This window comes from Corylus avellana, chromosome ca11 (assembly GCF_901000735.1).
Source record: "Corylus avellana chromosome ca11, CavTom2PMs-1.0".
Lineage (NCBI taxonomy): Eukaryota > Viridiplantae > Streptophyta > Magnoliopsida > Fagales > Betulaceae > Corylus > Corylus avellana.
This window is the reverse complement of record NC_081551.1, coordinates 10924438-10940157: the sequence shown is the minus strand read 5'-3', so window position 1 is coordinate 10940157 and position 15720 is coordinate 10924438. Positions and strand designations below refer to the sequence as shown.

At 39.6% G+C, this 15720-nt stretch overlaps 1 protein-coding gene across 1 annotated transcript in view; it reads right to left on the bottom strand.

Annotated features, from left to right (window-relative positions):
• The window catches only part of LOC132165823 (uncharacterized), a gene marked incomplete at its 5' end in the record, with an annotated part of 54450 nt that overhangs the window by 35528 nt on the left and 3202 nt on the right, over positions 1 to 15720 (bottom strand). Inside the window, 3 exon segments of the mRNA XM_059576506.1 lie at positions 5767 to 5946; positions 6920 to 7250; positions 12026 to 12139. Of these exon segments, the coding sequence (XP_059432489.1) occupies positions 5767 to 5946; positions 6920 to 7250; positions 12026 to 12139 (625 nt within the window).

The window sequence follows — 15720 nt, the reverse complement described above, 5'->3', positions numbered from 1 at the left end:
CTTTTGGGCAATTATTCTAGGATATCCAGCCCTGGATTGATCCCAAAATACTACAGAGTTGTCCACAGCCACCAATTCATCTACTATACGCACCAACCAAGCTAGTTCATCTTTTTTTAAGAAAATGGACCTTTTGAATCTTTTGCTTTTCTCAAAAATCCTCACCCCTGATGCCCCGACCTTGATCAACACCTCAAATTCCTTAGACTCCACTGTCCATCTCCTCGACCCCATCATAGCACTCCCCCAGTTAACACCACACGCGCCCTCACGCGCCAACACAGCTCTCAACTCTCTCAGCTCTCAGCTCTCAGCTCTCAATCAACCAGCATTCTCATGCTGAATATTAATAAGAAGTTTTATTGAAAGCGTAAAGGCGCGCCAAAGTACACCGGGAGTATATAATAGGATCACCTAACTAGAGAGAGAAAAGCAAACAAGAAAGTCATCATAGCTAATTGACACTGGAAAGACATACGCTACAGTCCAAAGATACAAAGTGTGGAAACAATACGATAGTAAGTCTTCCAATGAACCTTCCAAATCCTCAAAACACCTATTATTTCTCTCCCTCCATATACACCAAATGAAACAAGTAGGCACCATCTTCCAAACCGCAGCACTCCCCCACCTTCCCAAAGACCACCAACAGGCGAGCAAATCAGAAACCCATCTCGGCATCACCCAAGGTCTGCAAAATGCTTTTTCCAATCCAAGAAATTAGCAATCTATCAATCCTAGACATAACGGAGTTCTTGATTATTAGACCAAGTGAGTATCGCGGAGGAAACAGACCTCAAGGTCCATTGCCCGTGAAGACCTAGCAACAGGCAAGACTATAGCCTTGCTCGCCATAATTTTTTTTTTTTATGAGTAATAATGCATTGAAGAGTGCAGAAGGGCACAACCCAAGTACACAGGTAGTATACAAGAGAGCGACTAAGTAGGGGAGAAGGAAGAAGAGAACATAAAGAGAAAATCAAGAAAATTAATCACTAAAGGAGCAAGCTAGCCTGCAGTCCATGTGAAAAGCGTGTACAAAAAGAAATGAACAAGGTCTTCAAGGTTCCTCGACAAATCCTCAAAGCATCTCGCATTCCTTTTCTTCCAAAGGCACCATAAGAGACAAAGGGAAGCCATCTTCCATACCACGGCACTACAGGTTCTTCCGCCCGACCACCAACTAGCAAACATCTCCTTGACGCTTCTAGGCATAACCCAACTCATGTTGAAACGAGAGAAGATAACATCCCACAACTTGCGTGCAACCCCACAATGAAGAAAGAGATGATCCACGGACTCCCCATCCGATTTACACATACAACATCGATTAATCACAACGATACCTCTTTTCCAAACATTGTCCGAAGTGAGAGACTTCCCAAGGGTGGCCGACCACGCAAAAAACGTTACTCTCGAAGGAGCCTTGGTGCGCCAAATACTTTTCCACGGGAAGTGGTTGGGCTCTTTAAAGGCAAGCATCCTATAAAAAGATCTTACCTCAAACTTCCCTTTTCTCGAAGGGATCCACCACATCCAATCCTCCCCTTCCCCACGAAGCGAAACCGAATACAAGAGCGAGAAGAAAGAGGCTAAAACCATCTCCTCTCAGTCATGAATACTACGAGTAAAAGTAACATTCCAGTGGACCATCCCATTTACGCACTCTTGGATATCCGCGATGGAAGCATCTTTATTGCTAGCAATGTTAAAAAGGCCTGGAAAAGCATCCTTAAGGGGCATCTCACCACACCATAAATCCTCCCAAAATTTGACTCTCCCCCCCGAACCAGGATCCAATCTAAAGTGGCACTGAAACGACCTCCAACCCCTACAAATGTGTTCCCATAACCCCACCACATGCGTTCCACGAGGGACTTTAGAACGCCAACCACCCCAAAGCACCCCATACTTTGCCACCAAGATACTTCTCCACCAAGCTTCTTCCTCATAGCAAATCTCCATAACCATTTCCCCAAAAGAGCTTGATTAAAAAGACGCAAACTCCGAATCCCTAAACCACCCTCAGCAATCAGAGAACAGACCTCGTGCCAACTGACCAAATGGAACTTAGGCTCTTCCTTGAACCCCAATAAAAAATCCCGTTGAATCTTCTCAATGCGATTCGCCACAGAAACAAGAATGGGGAAAAGGGACAAAAAATAGGTGAAAAGATCGGATAAGGTGCTCTTGATGAACGTGAGCCTCGCTTCCTAGGACAAATATGAGCGCTTCCAAGGGGCCAACCTTCTAGCAATTTTCTCCAACATGTCATACCAAATAGCCAAAAGCTTGAACGAAGCCCCTAGTGGAAGACCCAGATACTTCAAGGGCAGAGAACTAGTGCTACAACCTAGAATGCCGGCCAACTCACCCGTCTCAACCGTACCTCCGACTGGAACCAAAACAGACTTGGCCCAATTTACTTTTAACCCTAAGACCGCCTTAAAGCCAATAATGAGGGCTTTAATAAATCTAACTTGATCAGGAGCAACCCCACAAAAAACCAGTGTATCATTAGCAAAAAGAAGATGAGAAACTGTTACCTGCTCAGGCTCTCTGGCACCCACATAGAAACCGTTAAAGAAGCCCCTACTAATAGAAGCATTAATCATCATGCTGAACACCTCCATGACCACAATAAACAAAAAAGGCGAAAGGGGGTCACCTTGTCTTACCCCACGCAAACTCTCATAGAAACTGGAAGGAGAGCCATTGATCAACACCGAGAACCGCACCGACGAGATACAATGTTCAATCCATGAGCACCATTCCTCACCAAAACCGCACCTTCTTAATTGGTAAAGTAAAAACTTCCAGTTCATGTGATCATAAGCCTTCTCCATATCCAACTTACACAAGAGGCCGGGATCCCCAGATCTGAAACGGCTATCCAGGCACTCATTGGCAATAAGCACCGAATCCAAAATGTGTCTACCTTTGACAAAGGCGTTCTGCAGATTGGAAATGACCCGATTCATGACCCCCCTCATTCTATTGGCTAAAACCTTCACAATAATCTTATAGATCCCTCCCACAAGACTAATTGGGCGAAAATCCTTCAGATCGGAAGCCCCATGCGACTTCGGAATAAGAGCAATAAACGTAGCATTGAGGCTTTTTTCGAATTTACCTCAATCATAGAACTCCGCAAAAACAGCCATGATGTCCTTTTTGATCACCTCCCAGCAATCTTGGAAAAAAGCCATCCGGGCCTAGAGCCTTGTCCCTATCCATTTTTTTAACCACCTCCCTTTCCTCGAGAGGGACTTCCAGACTAGAAGACTCATCCACCTCCAACATATCGAAATGAAGATTATCCAACATTGGTCTCCAACTAAGAGTCTCTGTGAATAGCGTCTCATAAAAGCGAGTGATATGATTACTAATAGCCTCTTGATCAGGAATAGTAGTGCCATGAATGTCCAAAAACTCAATATAATTCTGTCTTCGGTTGGCATTAGCAATCCGATGGAAATATTTTGTACACTTGTCACCCTCTTTCAACCAACGGATCCTAGATTTTTGTCTCCAACTGATTTCTTCTTGAAGAAAGGGAGAGTTCTAATATGCTCGCCATAATTTTTAATATGCTCTACCACCAATCTTGAAATAGGTTTAATCAACCAACCACTTCCCGGCAAGATATAGTTTGGCAGAAGAGAGGGCATCGCCGATCCACGAATAACCCGAGAGGGTCATTCGCTGATAAAGAGAAACGACCCGAAAGCCTCAACTCAGGCCACACCCCAGTTAACAGATGCAGGCTGTTGCCCAATGTTATATGGGCCTTTTGGAAGCTCAAATTTGAATCCCAATCAAAAATAATCTTCTAGAAAGAAGCCCATTGGTTGCACATAGGCTAAGGTGGGCTGTGAAAACCTAAGGAGGGGCCCAAAGCTACTACCATCTTCTTACTTAGAACAAGCTGACCTAAAATGATCTGGGCCTACTATTTCCGTTGGGCCAGAATCCCTAACAGAGCTATTGGAAGCTATTTCCCTAGGCCCAACCTGCTCTAGGGCCTTGAGGATCTTGTTTATGCGTGGTACCCACCTGGGAATAAACCAACCTTTATCCCAATATATGTGGCGCTTGCTTGTCCTATCCATGCAAACCCTCAAACAAAGTAAAATGGTAGTGCCCGATTGCCTAGAAGAGTACTGTAAAGGTACTTTTTTGGATTTTCGAAGCTTTCATTAAGGGAAATATAGAGCACCCCTCTTGTTGTTCCTTATGGCTTGTTTTGGCATTATGCGGACATTGGAAGGTACAATGGAGTTGGCAGCACTAGGCAGCTGTGCTGCAGCAATTTGAGCATGCCTTGAGGCCAAACTTTTTGGTGAGTCACAACTGAAGCCCCTTAAGCACCCCTACCATTAAAAGTGGTCAGATCACCTTGACCTGCTACCACCAGAGAAAAGGAGTGTTTCTCAAGTGTAGGTTCTTGTTTCATGGAGGTGAATGGAGACAACAAATACTGCAACATCTCCTCAAACCCACACCAACCCCATTTCTTTTTGCCTTCTAAGAAAAAGATTAAATCCCCTCCACCCACCGCCATTGAACTCTCCAATGGCCATGTACCTCCCTTGAGAGTTACTGTGACGCTGACCCAAGACGACGTCTTAACTTTTGCATGAAGCCCGCACAATTTTACAGTCTAGCCACCATGTCAACAGTCGATACGAACCAAAATGCTCCATCTCATCCTGGAAAGATCAAACAGAGATAACATTTCCCTCGTTCCACTATTTGTAACCTGAAGGAAATACTCGATAATTCAAAGGATTTTGATTCTACGAAAAAAAACCTCCATGAGGCCTTCAAAACACTAACAGACTCAACGAGAAAGAATCCTAGCAACAACCTTCTCAGACAACGTCAAAAACATCTTCTCAGATATCCATAAAACCAACCAAGACATAGAGAAGCTAAAAAAACGAAGGGAACCAACACACTAGCACTAAAAAGTAGTGGCCTGCACATGCCCCACCGACAGGGAGAATGAAAGAGAGAAAATGAGAATAGAAAAGAGGAAAATTCACATATGAGGCTCCTATTATTGGAGTACACATATCTATAGAGATTTATGCCTCTAGAAATAGTGAATTGGGTGAAAAGAAAATGTGGAACCTACAAATATATGGTTTTAATACAGATTCTTGGAAAGCAGTAATGACATTTACATTTCTAAAATAACAGTAATACTTAGATAAGAATGACTATCTTCATTCTCTAACACAAGAATCAGATGAAGAGTAAGAATATAATACATTTTAGATCCTTTATTGAAGTTCTTTAATGTCCATTAACAGAAATAACCAATATTGTATAAAATTTGAAAATATAGCAAATGATGGTATCGGGAATTAGTTCAACAAATGATACGTGTATATCTTAATCATGCTTCACTTCTCACAGCACAATGTATTGAGAATCAAAGTATATATCTCATACAATAGGAAAATCATGTTTCATTACATCACATAATGGATTTGGAACCAAAAAAAAGAGTAACTTTAAGAAAGTAACAAAATGTATCATATGAAATGCCAATAGCAAAAGGGCCATAATAGCAATGACAATTGAAAAGGGATTCTGTGTCTGTTGATATTCATACAAAATCTACTCCAGCATTGGAGCAGCCGATCATTCCTTTTGTGATATTAGTTGAGTTAGAACTTGAAGTGAATAACAAAATAAGGTATCAGAACACAAAAATGAGGTATGCAAGAAAAAAGGAACATAAACTACCAGCCTTACCTTATCTTCAATTGAAGGGCAGTATCTGGGTCCCTTAGCTTCAACCCATCCTCCATACGTGGGAGTTTCATGCAAATTCTCTTTAATTAGCTGGTGTGTTTTCGCCGTGGTACGTGTTAGATAGCAGCACATTTGCTCCCTTTCAATATGAAAATCAGGATCAAAGCTAAACCAGCTGACCTGTTAATGATAACTCACATTAAAGACATGGATATCAAGCATATTTATCAGTCATCAACATTCACTATTTAAATCAAAAGCTAATCACAGGTTATTCTTCATCCAATATGAGAGAGAGAAAATCCTAGGAGCTAGTAATATGCAGAATACTGCTTCATGACCTTAAGTCCAGTAAGAGGTAGTCTGCCCAGTCAAGCAGGAAAACCTATGAAACATTCTGGTTTCTGCCCAGACAGTGATGTGGTGAACAGAGTTATGAATCTAGTCAATTGACTACCTTTAATACATTACATTAACATGGTGAGTGTATTGCAATCTCCAGCCAAGGTATATAATGACATATGAACTACACACTAATGAATTGGTTGCACAAATAAAATTGCAAAGCATGACCAGAAAACTTGCACCTAGCATAACTTTATCTATTCGACTTATTAAGAAATCCCACATCAGTTGGATGTATGTACTGGGTTATGGGTACCTGTACTTGTTGGGTCTCTCCAACCATTAGCTTACATTTTGGGTTCGAAGCTCTAACATGGTATCAAAACCCGGTTTGTTTGTTTTTAGACTCCAAATACCAAGCCTTTCTACATTTATTTCAGTTTCAATTGGTTCATTGGGCCATTTGTCTTAAGTTTGGTTTCTATTGGACCTGGACATGACATGGGGTGATAAAAAATCCCACATTGGTTTGATGTATGTTTGTTATGGTATATGTACTTGTTAAGCCTCTCCGCCAACTTAAGCTTTTGGGTTGGACGCCCTAACATGGTATAGAGTCCAGTTTGCCTGTTCATGGTTTCAGTTTCTATTAGGCCTAGACATGAGAGGAAAAGTTAGAAAATCTCACATCAGTTGGGTGTGTGCTTGGTTATTGATATGTGTAGTTGTTGGACCTCTCCACCTACTAGTTTAAACCTTTGGGTTGGATACTTCAACAGAATCTACATATGGGAGTAAATGGAAGGACCTCTTCATCTCCATGCTGGGCTTCCAATCCAGAAAAGTCTACAGTACGACAATCCACACGTGCTGGGGTTCCAGTTTTTAGCCGATCAATTTCAAATCCAAGGTGCTGCAAGTTCTCAGTAAGTCCATGTGATGCTGACTCACCAGCCCTTCCTGCAGGCATAGAAGTTCTACCAACCCAAATTTTACCACTCATAAAAGTGCCCGTTGTCAGTATAACAGAAGGAGCATAGAACTTCATCCCAAAAAATGTGCAGACGCCTTCCACACTGTCGTTCTTTCCTAATAAGATGTCTGTCACCATTGCCTCTCTAATAGAAAGGTTTGGAGTGCTGGAAAACAAAGCAAAGACCAACAGTTACCAGAAGGAACGAACAAACATTCGACAAATATATGCAAGGCAAGAGAATACTAATAAAATTGGGCAATTAATGGAAAACAAATAAATTTGAATAGTGATTATCATTTATTTATTTAGTTACGCAGCATTTCTCTTTTATTATGTAGATATAAATCCCACATCCCACACAAGATTGAACCCTTGACTTACTGATCTCACCATCCATCTCTTACTTATGGTGGGAACAAGACACCATTTGGTCAAAAAAAAAACATTGGCCTTTTTGGGTTAAGTAACTAGAAATATTAGAGCCCTCTTGTCCAATAGATGATATTTATTTTCATTGTGCTGATAAGTTATGTTCATGTCTGCCAAGGTGAGTAAATTTAAAAGCTGCTACAAATTTCAGAGAGAGGAAGAAGAAAAACTTTAACGTGAATATATATTGAGCATGTAAAAGTATATTACATCTAGAGGGAAACAGAAAAAGATTTTATTTGATGATAAATTTCAAATTCCATGATGAGATGAAAAACACTGTGGACCTTTACTTGAAATAAATGCAGGAAATAATAGGGCTACAAGTTCAACTTGCACATTAAATCAAGCATCCAAGAAGTAAATGCTTCTTTTTATTTATTTACTTATTTATTTTTTTTCTTTTTCTATCAGGAATGAGACCAATCCGTGCTCTTCCATTGAGCAATATGTGATGTATTAATGCTGCAATTTATAATACATTGTACATTAAAATTCACAAATTGATTCTTTCTTGTACACTTACTTCATACATGCTACTCCCTATAAACTTTCTCAACTAAGAAGAGTTATGTCTCATATTATTGACTCTTTGAGCAGGGTTTTTAGGTTCTTCCAACTCATGATTGTCCTTGTAACTTAGGATACCAAAATTGATGTAAAACAAAACATGTGATACCAAATCTATTAGGAGAATATGAACAGCAACTTATTTTAGGGCTTAGGACAAGCTAAGATTAGGATTGTGATGAGAAAACGCTGGAAAATATTAAGGGAAATGGAATTTTTGTTACACTTAATAAAAGATAGAGAAAATGTTGTTCAGTATGCTTGTCCGGAATAGGCATTCAGACGAGCTATCAAACGAGTTGCCCAGTGTTCTCGTCCGTAATTAGCATTCGGCTGAGTTACATGAGAGGTCAAGTCAGTATGATTCGTCTGCTGTAGCGTTCAAACAAGCTACATGCGACGATGGAACAAAATGGTTTGTCTACTATGGCGTTCAGATGCCGTAGTGGTGTCCATATGAGATAACATGCCGGATTAAATCAATGTTGCCTGTCCTCAATTGGTTCAGACGAGCCAGCAGTCGAAAGGTAGACATAACGGCTCATTAGTAACTGTATATGAGTGAGTTATCGGACGAGGCTCTTGCCCGTTCATACAAGTCACTTACTCGTCCGGACGAGTCGTGATAATATAAATAGCAAATAGGTGATTTTCAGCTCACAAATCGCATTTCTCTCATTTTCTCTCTCTCTCTCTCACCCACTCTTGGTGGGTATTGTCCATTGTTGGGTTTTTGGAGCTTGGAGAAGGTTCGTACACCACTTCCAAGCTACAGTTTGGAGATTTATGGTGTTGGAGCTCTGTTTTATCTGTTGAATCTATGTTATACACCATAGATTTTCTACAAGTTGGGTTAATTTTTGGGTATGATGCTTAATCCTAGAAATTACCCTAGGGTTTTTATGTGTAGTAGAGTTCTAGGCAGTACCCAAGCTTTGGGTAGAAGATTTGAGGTGTGGAACTTCTAATTTCTCCATTCAATTAAGGTATGAGCAAAACCCTAACTTTTCATGGTTTTGGTCAATTTGGGGGCTTTGATATTAAACCCAAAATTTGGCTATGGATTAGGTTAATTGGGCTTATGGTTGGTTTTTAAGAAAGTACAGTGTTTGAGGTGTTTTGAGCACTATGGGTATTACCAAAGTTAGAGTTTTATTATGGGTACAAGTCTAATGGTGATTTGCAATGTGTGCTTGAGTTGGGAATCCTTCTCAATCGTCAAGGACATTGTAAGTATATTACTTACTGAGATCAGAACAAATTTTACTTAGCCTCCAGGGCATAAGAATAAACTGTTTAGCCCGTCAGGGGTGAAAGCTCCTGGATTACCTAGTAACTGGTTCTGGCGAGTGGGGTCCGTTACCCGTGGGAGTTTGATTAACGGTGAGGATTGTTGTACAGTATGCGTTTGCGACGTGCAATTAATCTGAGTAAAGTTCTCCTACGTTATCAAAAAAAAAAAAACAAATTTTACTTATTTTTAACGCGTGATATATGTGTTTTGCCGAGCTGACTATTTTATGAAGATATATGATTAAGTACATTTGACGATTATACATGTTAAAAAGATGTGTTAAGAATTGTGTTAAAAAATTATGTTCAATATTGCATGGTTACGAAAACAAATGAATGCATCATGATAATGTGCACTAAAGATAAAATAAGGAATAAGAGATTAATGTATCAAGACAAGTCCCCAGCTTCACTACTAAGGGACAAGTCCCTAAGGACCAGTCCTCGATGTTGTTAACCTAATGCTGATATAAAGGGGCCAGCCCCAGTGAATGGTAGGAATGTTAAATGAAGGATCGGTCCTTAAGAAGCTGTCAAGAACAAGTTCCAAGAGAGACGTGTGAAAGAATGAAAATGGAAATGAATGAAAAAATGCAATACATAAGTTTGGTATTAATGATTATAAAATGTATTTTATTTTATTTTTATAAGTAATAATCAAGTTTTATTATTATAAAATGTATTTTATGAGATTGACACTAATGTTTATCAACTATTTATAGCTTAGATATGCTCGTATGCATGTGTTTCGCTTAATGGGTTGTGGAACGCATGTATATGTGTGTCGCTGAGTTATACGATATAAAGGATATGCAATGGCTTAGATGTATTTGTATGTATATATTTCTAGTGCAGGATATGAAATATATAATATATATCATTATAGCTAAAGGTAATATGTTGTAAAGACTTATGTACATTTTTTATTCAATCGGTGATGGTTTGCTATGATAAACTGTGAAACCTATTGTAGTTGTTATTGTTAATCATGATAAAAATGGAAGAAAATGTATGAAATGAGGAGCTGATTTACTATTTCCAGCCCTCTTCTATTCATTCCATATATATTAGGAGAAATGATTACAATAGAGTGAGGATTATTCCTAAGAATGACAGTTGGTACTAGAAAAACTATTCTGGACACCTCATCTAAGTTTTCTTCCATAATAGTACCACTTATTACGGCATGCATTCTAACAAAAAAAAGAATAACCTTTTCCATTAAGTAATTTCATACAAAAAGAATTGAGTTCCTCCTCAATTCAATGAGCTCTGCAACCCAAAAGACCACACTTTTCCAACCCCTATTCTAACTTTCTGTATAGACCTCACTGTGAGCCAATTCATGTACATTTGTGCATGAAAGTGATTGCTACCCCTTTCAGCCGTTTACCTATACCCTTTCTTCTTTTGTCTGATCTCACATGAGAACCTGGTGCATTAGTGTCTTTTTCTGATAAGTAAAAAAAAAAAACAAAAAAAGACTCAATAAAACCACTAGTTAGTATCTTGAGCAACCCGATGCAAGGACCACATCAACCCTCCATCATCCCCCACTCTAGTAAAAAATCTTGAAATCACAACTAGTGACTGAATTGATAACTGAAATCTGATTTTATCTAATAGGGCAATCTTAAGACCCAAATATGCAAAAGCAAAGTCCGTCTTGAGATCAAATGGTAATAACATTAGGAACAACCACTACAATGCATTGAACTGAATTTGTTCTCTTCCTTCTTTTCAAATTGATTTTTGGTCAGCTGAAAGAAACAAAAGGGTGAACAGCAAGAGGGAGAGTTAGGGATGGTGGATGGGTTGGATAGGGCTCTATGTCTCATGAATGGATTGGATGGGGCAGGTGTTGGTGAGAATCGAAAGGTGGGTGATGTCGGCCACTCCAAGGTAGTGCAATGTGCGATGGAGATCTTTCCCGTTCTGGGGATCTCTTGTCGAATGAAAAAAAGACTTTGGATCTTTTGACAATTCTAGAAGAGGAACAGCGTCATGAGGTTATGGTTTCTCCTTCTACACCGAAAGGTAGGAGGGAACTTAAAAACATGGAGTGCTCTATAAACTTTGATGCTAGAGGTGATTGTTCTAGCTGAGGTAAGGCAAGAGGGTTCTTTTAGTGTTATGATGAAGCCCAGAACTCTTTTGCGAGTTTAGGGTTTCTTTTATGGATGCCTTGTAGTTCTTTTCTTTTGGGATTTTACAGGTGGCTTTGGCTGGGTTGTTCCTTTTTTTTTTTTTTGTTCCATTTGTATACTTCATGTGTGGTTAGGGGGGCCTTACACATTTTAATGATATTTGTCAATTACTTATAAAAATTAAAAAAAAAAAAAAAAATGCAGGTGAAAAGTAACAGCTTAAAGCAAATTTTGAGGATCGATATTTCCAGTCTAAACTGGATGGCTCTAGATCATCAAATCTGCAAATATAATAGGTGGGAAATACTTCTCTGGCTAACTAGTAACTATACAGCAAAATGAGCCACAAATCAGTCAAATATGGAACTATGAATGAGATTGATCATGCCAAAAACTAATAATTTAAGACTACTATATATAATCATCGCTGTAGCCAAAACAAAAAAAAAAAACAAACGGTGGAAAGAATACTCTGCACAGATTAAGCATACACACTTGCCTTTCCACTATGTTTCTCATTTGCATGGCATATTCCCTTTTATCAGTTTGCGCACGCAATGCTCGAACTGCAGGGCCTCTAGAGACATTGAGAACACGTTTTTGTAAATAGCATCTGAGGATGAAAACAAAAGTGAACATTAGTTAGTTGCAAATACCACAAAGCAAGAACATAATTCTCATAGAGATATCTAAACAAATTTTAATTCCCTCAACCCAAATTATTGCACAAACGTCAAAGAGGTGGCAAGATTAGAACTAAGAAAAGAATATCAGATACTTCCAACAAATGTGAAAAGACAAATTCCCCAATGAAAATAAGAATGGGAAAGTATTAACAAGCATTTCACCAAATAAAAGTATAGCGGGAAAGATAATATGGTAACCCCCATGGCCAGACTCTGAATGCAATTTTATAATAGGAACAAAAGATCATTGTTGTCATTCTAAGGAACCTAAAGCAAATAAAATGAGGGTTTCATACGAAGGATTTGAAGAGGAGGCTTCAGATTTGTTCGCTGCTATTGAATCCAGGCATAAGGGTAAGGGTGTTGCAGGAAGAGAACTTAACTTGTCAAGTTCAATGAACTATGATTCCAAGAGGAATCCTACAAAACCCCACCCTTCTTCTTGTTATCATGGCAACACTCCTATCCCACTATGAATCTAAAAATTCTCAGCTGGAATGTTCAAGGTCTTAACCGGAAAAGACTTGGCATTAGAAACTTATTAAAAATTTGAAGCCTAACATTGTGTGTTTTAAAGGAACTAAAATGGAGCAGATTATAGCTGATATTGTCCGGAGTTTGTGGGGTGGATCCTTCATGGGTTGGACTGTTTTGCCAGCCTCAAGAGCCTCAGGATCTATACTCTTAATGTGGGATAAACCGGCAGTGGAATGCATTAAAGAGATGGTGGGCACTTTCTCTATTTCCTGCAGGTTCAAATCTGTCCTGAACCAGTTCATTTGGGCTTTATGGTGAGTTTATGGTCCCAATGCTAATGCAGATGGGCACTATGTGTGAGAGAAGCTTTCAGGGGTCTTTAGTTGAGGGAAAGTCCCTTGATGCAATGGGGGAGACTTCAATGTTACTCATTTCCCAAATGAAAGAACCGTAATGTCTTAGGTAACCTCTGCCATGTGGAAATTGTCATATTTTATTTCAGAGCAAGGCTTGGTGGATATTCCATTGGTCGGAGGGTCTTTCACTTGATCTAATAAAAAACTTCCCCTCCTCTATGTCCAGGATCAACAGAGTTTTAATTTTGCCGGATTGCGAAGAGAATTTCCCAGACCTGATCCAACATCGTCTTCCTCAACTGTTATCAGATCATTTTCCCATTTTTCTTGACCACGAGAGTCATGTTCTTTTAAATTTGAGAACTTGTGGCTGAAAGCATAGGGCTTTGAAGATTTGGTGAAACAGCGGTGGGGATTTGTGTCAGTTTCCAGGTACTCCCTGCTTCCTTTTAGCTAATAAACCAAAATGGCTGAAACTGGATTTAAAACGTTGGAATAAAGAGGTATTCAGTAATATAGAGGAAAAGAATGTCTTTATTGGAGGATTTACAGTCTCTTGATTATTTAGAAGAAGAGAGACCTCTAGTAGAAGAGGAGAAAGTCAGGAGGGCTACGGTGAAAATAGATTTAAAGGATGATGCTCTTTTGCAAGAGGTCAGTTGGAGACAAAAATCTAAGGTGACTTGGTTAAAAGGGGATAACAACACAGGGTTTATTCACCATCTTGCCAAATCTCACAAGAGAAATAATTTTATTACCAATCTTTGTATAGATGACACTATTACCTCTGATCAAAAGGTGATCAATGATACAATCATCTAGTTTTACAAGAATCTCTTTAATGAAACAGTTCATTGGCACCCTAAATTAGATGGGTTGGAGTTCCCTTATTAGACTCTGCAGAAGCAGATTGGTTGGAAAGACCATTTCAAGGAGAGGAGGTTATTCTGGCATTGCTTAGTATGGATGGTAACAAAGCTCCAGGCCCTGAAGGTTTCACTATTGCTTTCTTTTGGTCTTGTTTGGCTATAGTGAAGGATGATCTTATGCACCTTTTCAACAGCTTTCATGAGCATGAGATATTCGAGAAAAGCCTTAATGTTATTTTCATCGCTCTTATCCCTAAAAAGATTGGGCAGTGGGAAGTAAAGGATTTTAGACCAATCAGCCTGGTGGGGAAGTGTGTATGAAATCTTAGCTCAATTCCTGGCTATAAGAATGAAGCAAGTCTTGGGATCGCTCATTTTGAATAGTCAATGCATTTATAGGGGGGAGACAAATCCTAGGCTCAGTTCTCATAGCAAATGAGTGTATGGACAACTGGTTAAAAAATAGGGAGTTCCAGGAGTTATTTGTAAGCTGGATTTGGAGAAAGCCTATGACCCTGTCAACTAGGAGTTCCTCCTCTATCTCTTGGGGCATCTTGGTTTCGGTTTTAAATGGAGGAAATGGATGTTTGCTTGTATCTCCACAACCCAATTCTCTATTTTGATCAATGGTAGTCCACTAGTCCTCACAGCTTCTTTGGTAGCTCTTGGGGCCTCCACCAAGGGGGCTCTCAATACGATGCTATCTAGAGTTATGGTTGGTGGTTACCTATCATGATTCTGAGTAGGCACTCAAAACACAACCCCTTAGGAAATATTACACCTTTTTGCAATGATACGCACACTATGTCTAATGCAGATCATGATCAAATCTATAATTTGGGTCACATTTTCTTGTACTTTGAGGCAAGTTCAAGCTTGAAGGTTAAACTTCGGAAATCGGTTTTAGTCGCAATGGGGGGAGGTGCTGCATTAGGAAGAGTTGGCCAATGTTCTCAGCTACAACATCTCCTCTCTGTCCTTGATTTATTTGGGGCTTCCATTGGTTGCTTCTTTTAAGTCAAAAGCCATATGGGACAAGGTAGCTGAGAAAATGGAAAGAAGATTGGCTAGCTGGAAGAAGATTTACTTGTCTCGAGGTCGTACGCTTACCCAAATCAAGAGCACATTTGTCCCTTTTTCCTTTATACAGCCGGTGTAGCTAGGAAGTTGGAGCACCTTCAAAGGGACTTTCCTTGGGATGCTCTAGCTGGTGTACCCAAGTTTCATCTAATGAATTGGAAAACAATCTGTTGCTCAGTTCCCAGGGGAAGGTTGGGGGTTAAAAATCTCATGCTATTCAATAAAGCTTTACTTGGTAAATAGCTTTGGAAATTCATGAAAGAGGAGACTTCTCGATGAATACAGATGATTATTGAGAATTATGGGACCCAGAGTGAGAGTTGGTGCTAAAAGGAAGCCTGAGGGCACCGTATGCCTTTAGAAGAATAATAGGAATGGCTGGGGAATCTTCTCCAATCTTGTCTCCTTCAAGGTTGGAGATGGGTATCATATTAGGTTTTGGCATGATGTTTGGTATAGTAAAGATGCTATCAAATCATCTTTCCCAAAATTGTATGCAATAGCTGTGAAAAAGAGGCCTTAGAGTCAAATTACTTGGAATCCTCTGAAACCTCTATTCATTGAGATCTGAGTTTCATTAGGGCAGTCCAGGATTGGGAGTTGGAATCTCGCGATTCTTTCCACACTTAGTTATACTCCTCAACTACCCCCATCCGTGAAAAGCGGATAGATTGTTATAGACCCCAGCCAGCAACCATGACTTTGAAGTGAAAAGCTATTATAACA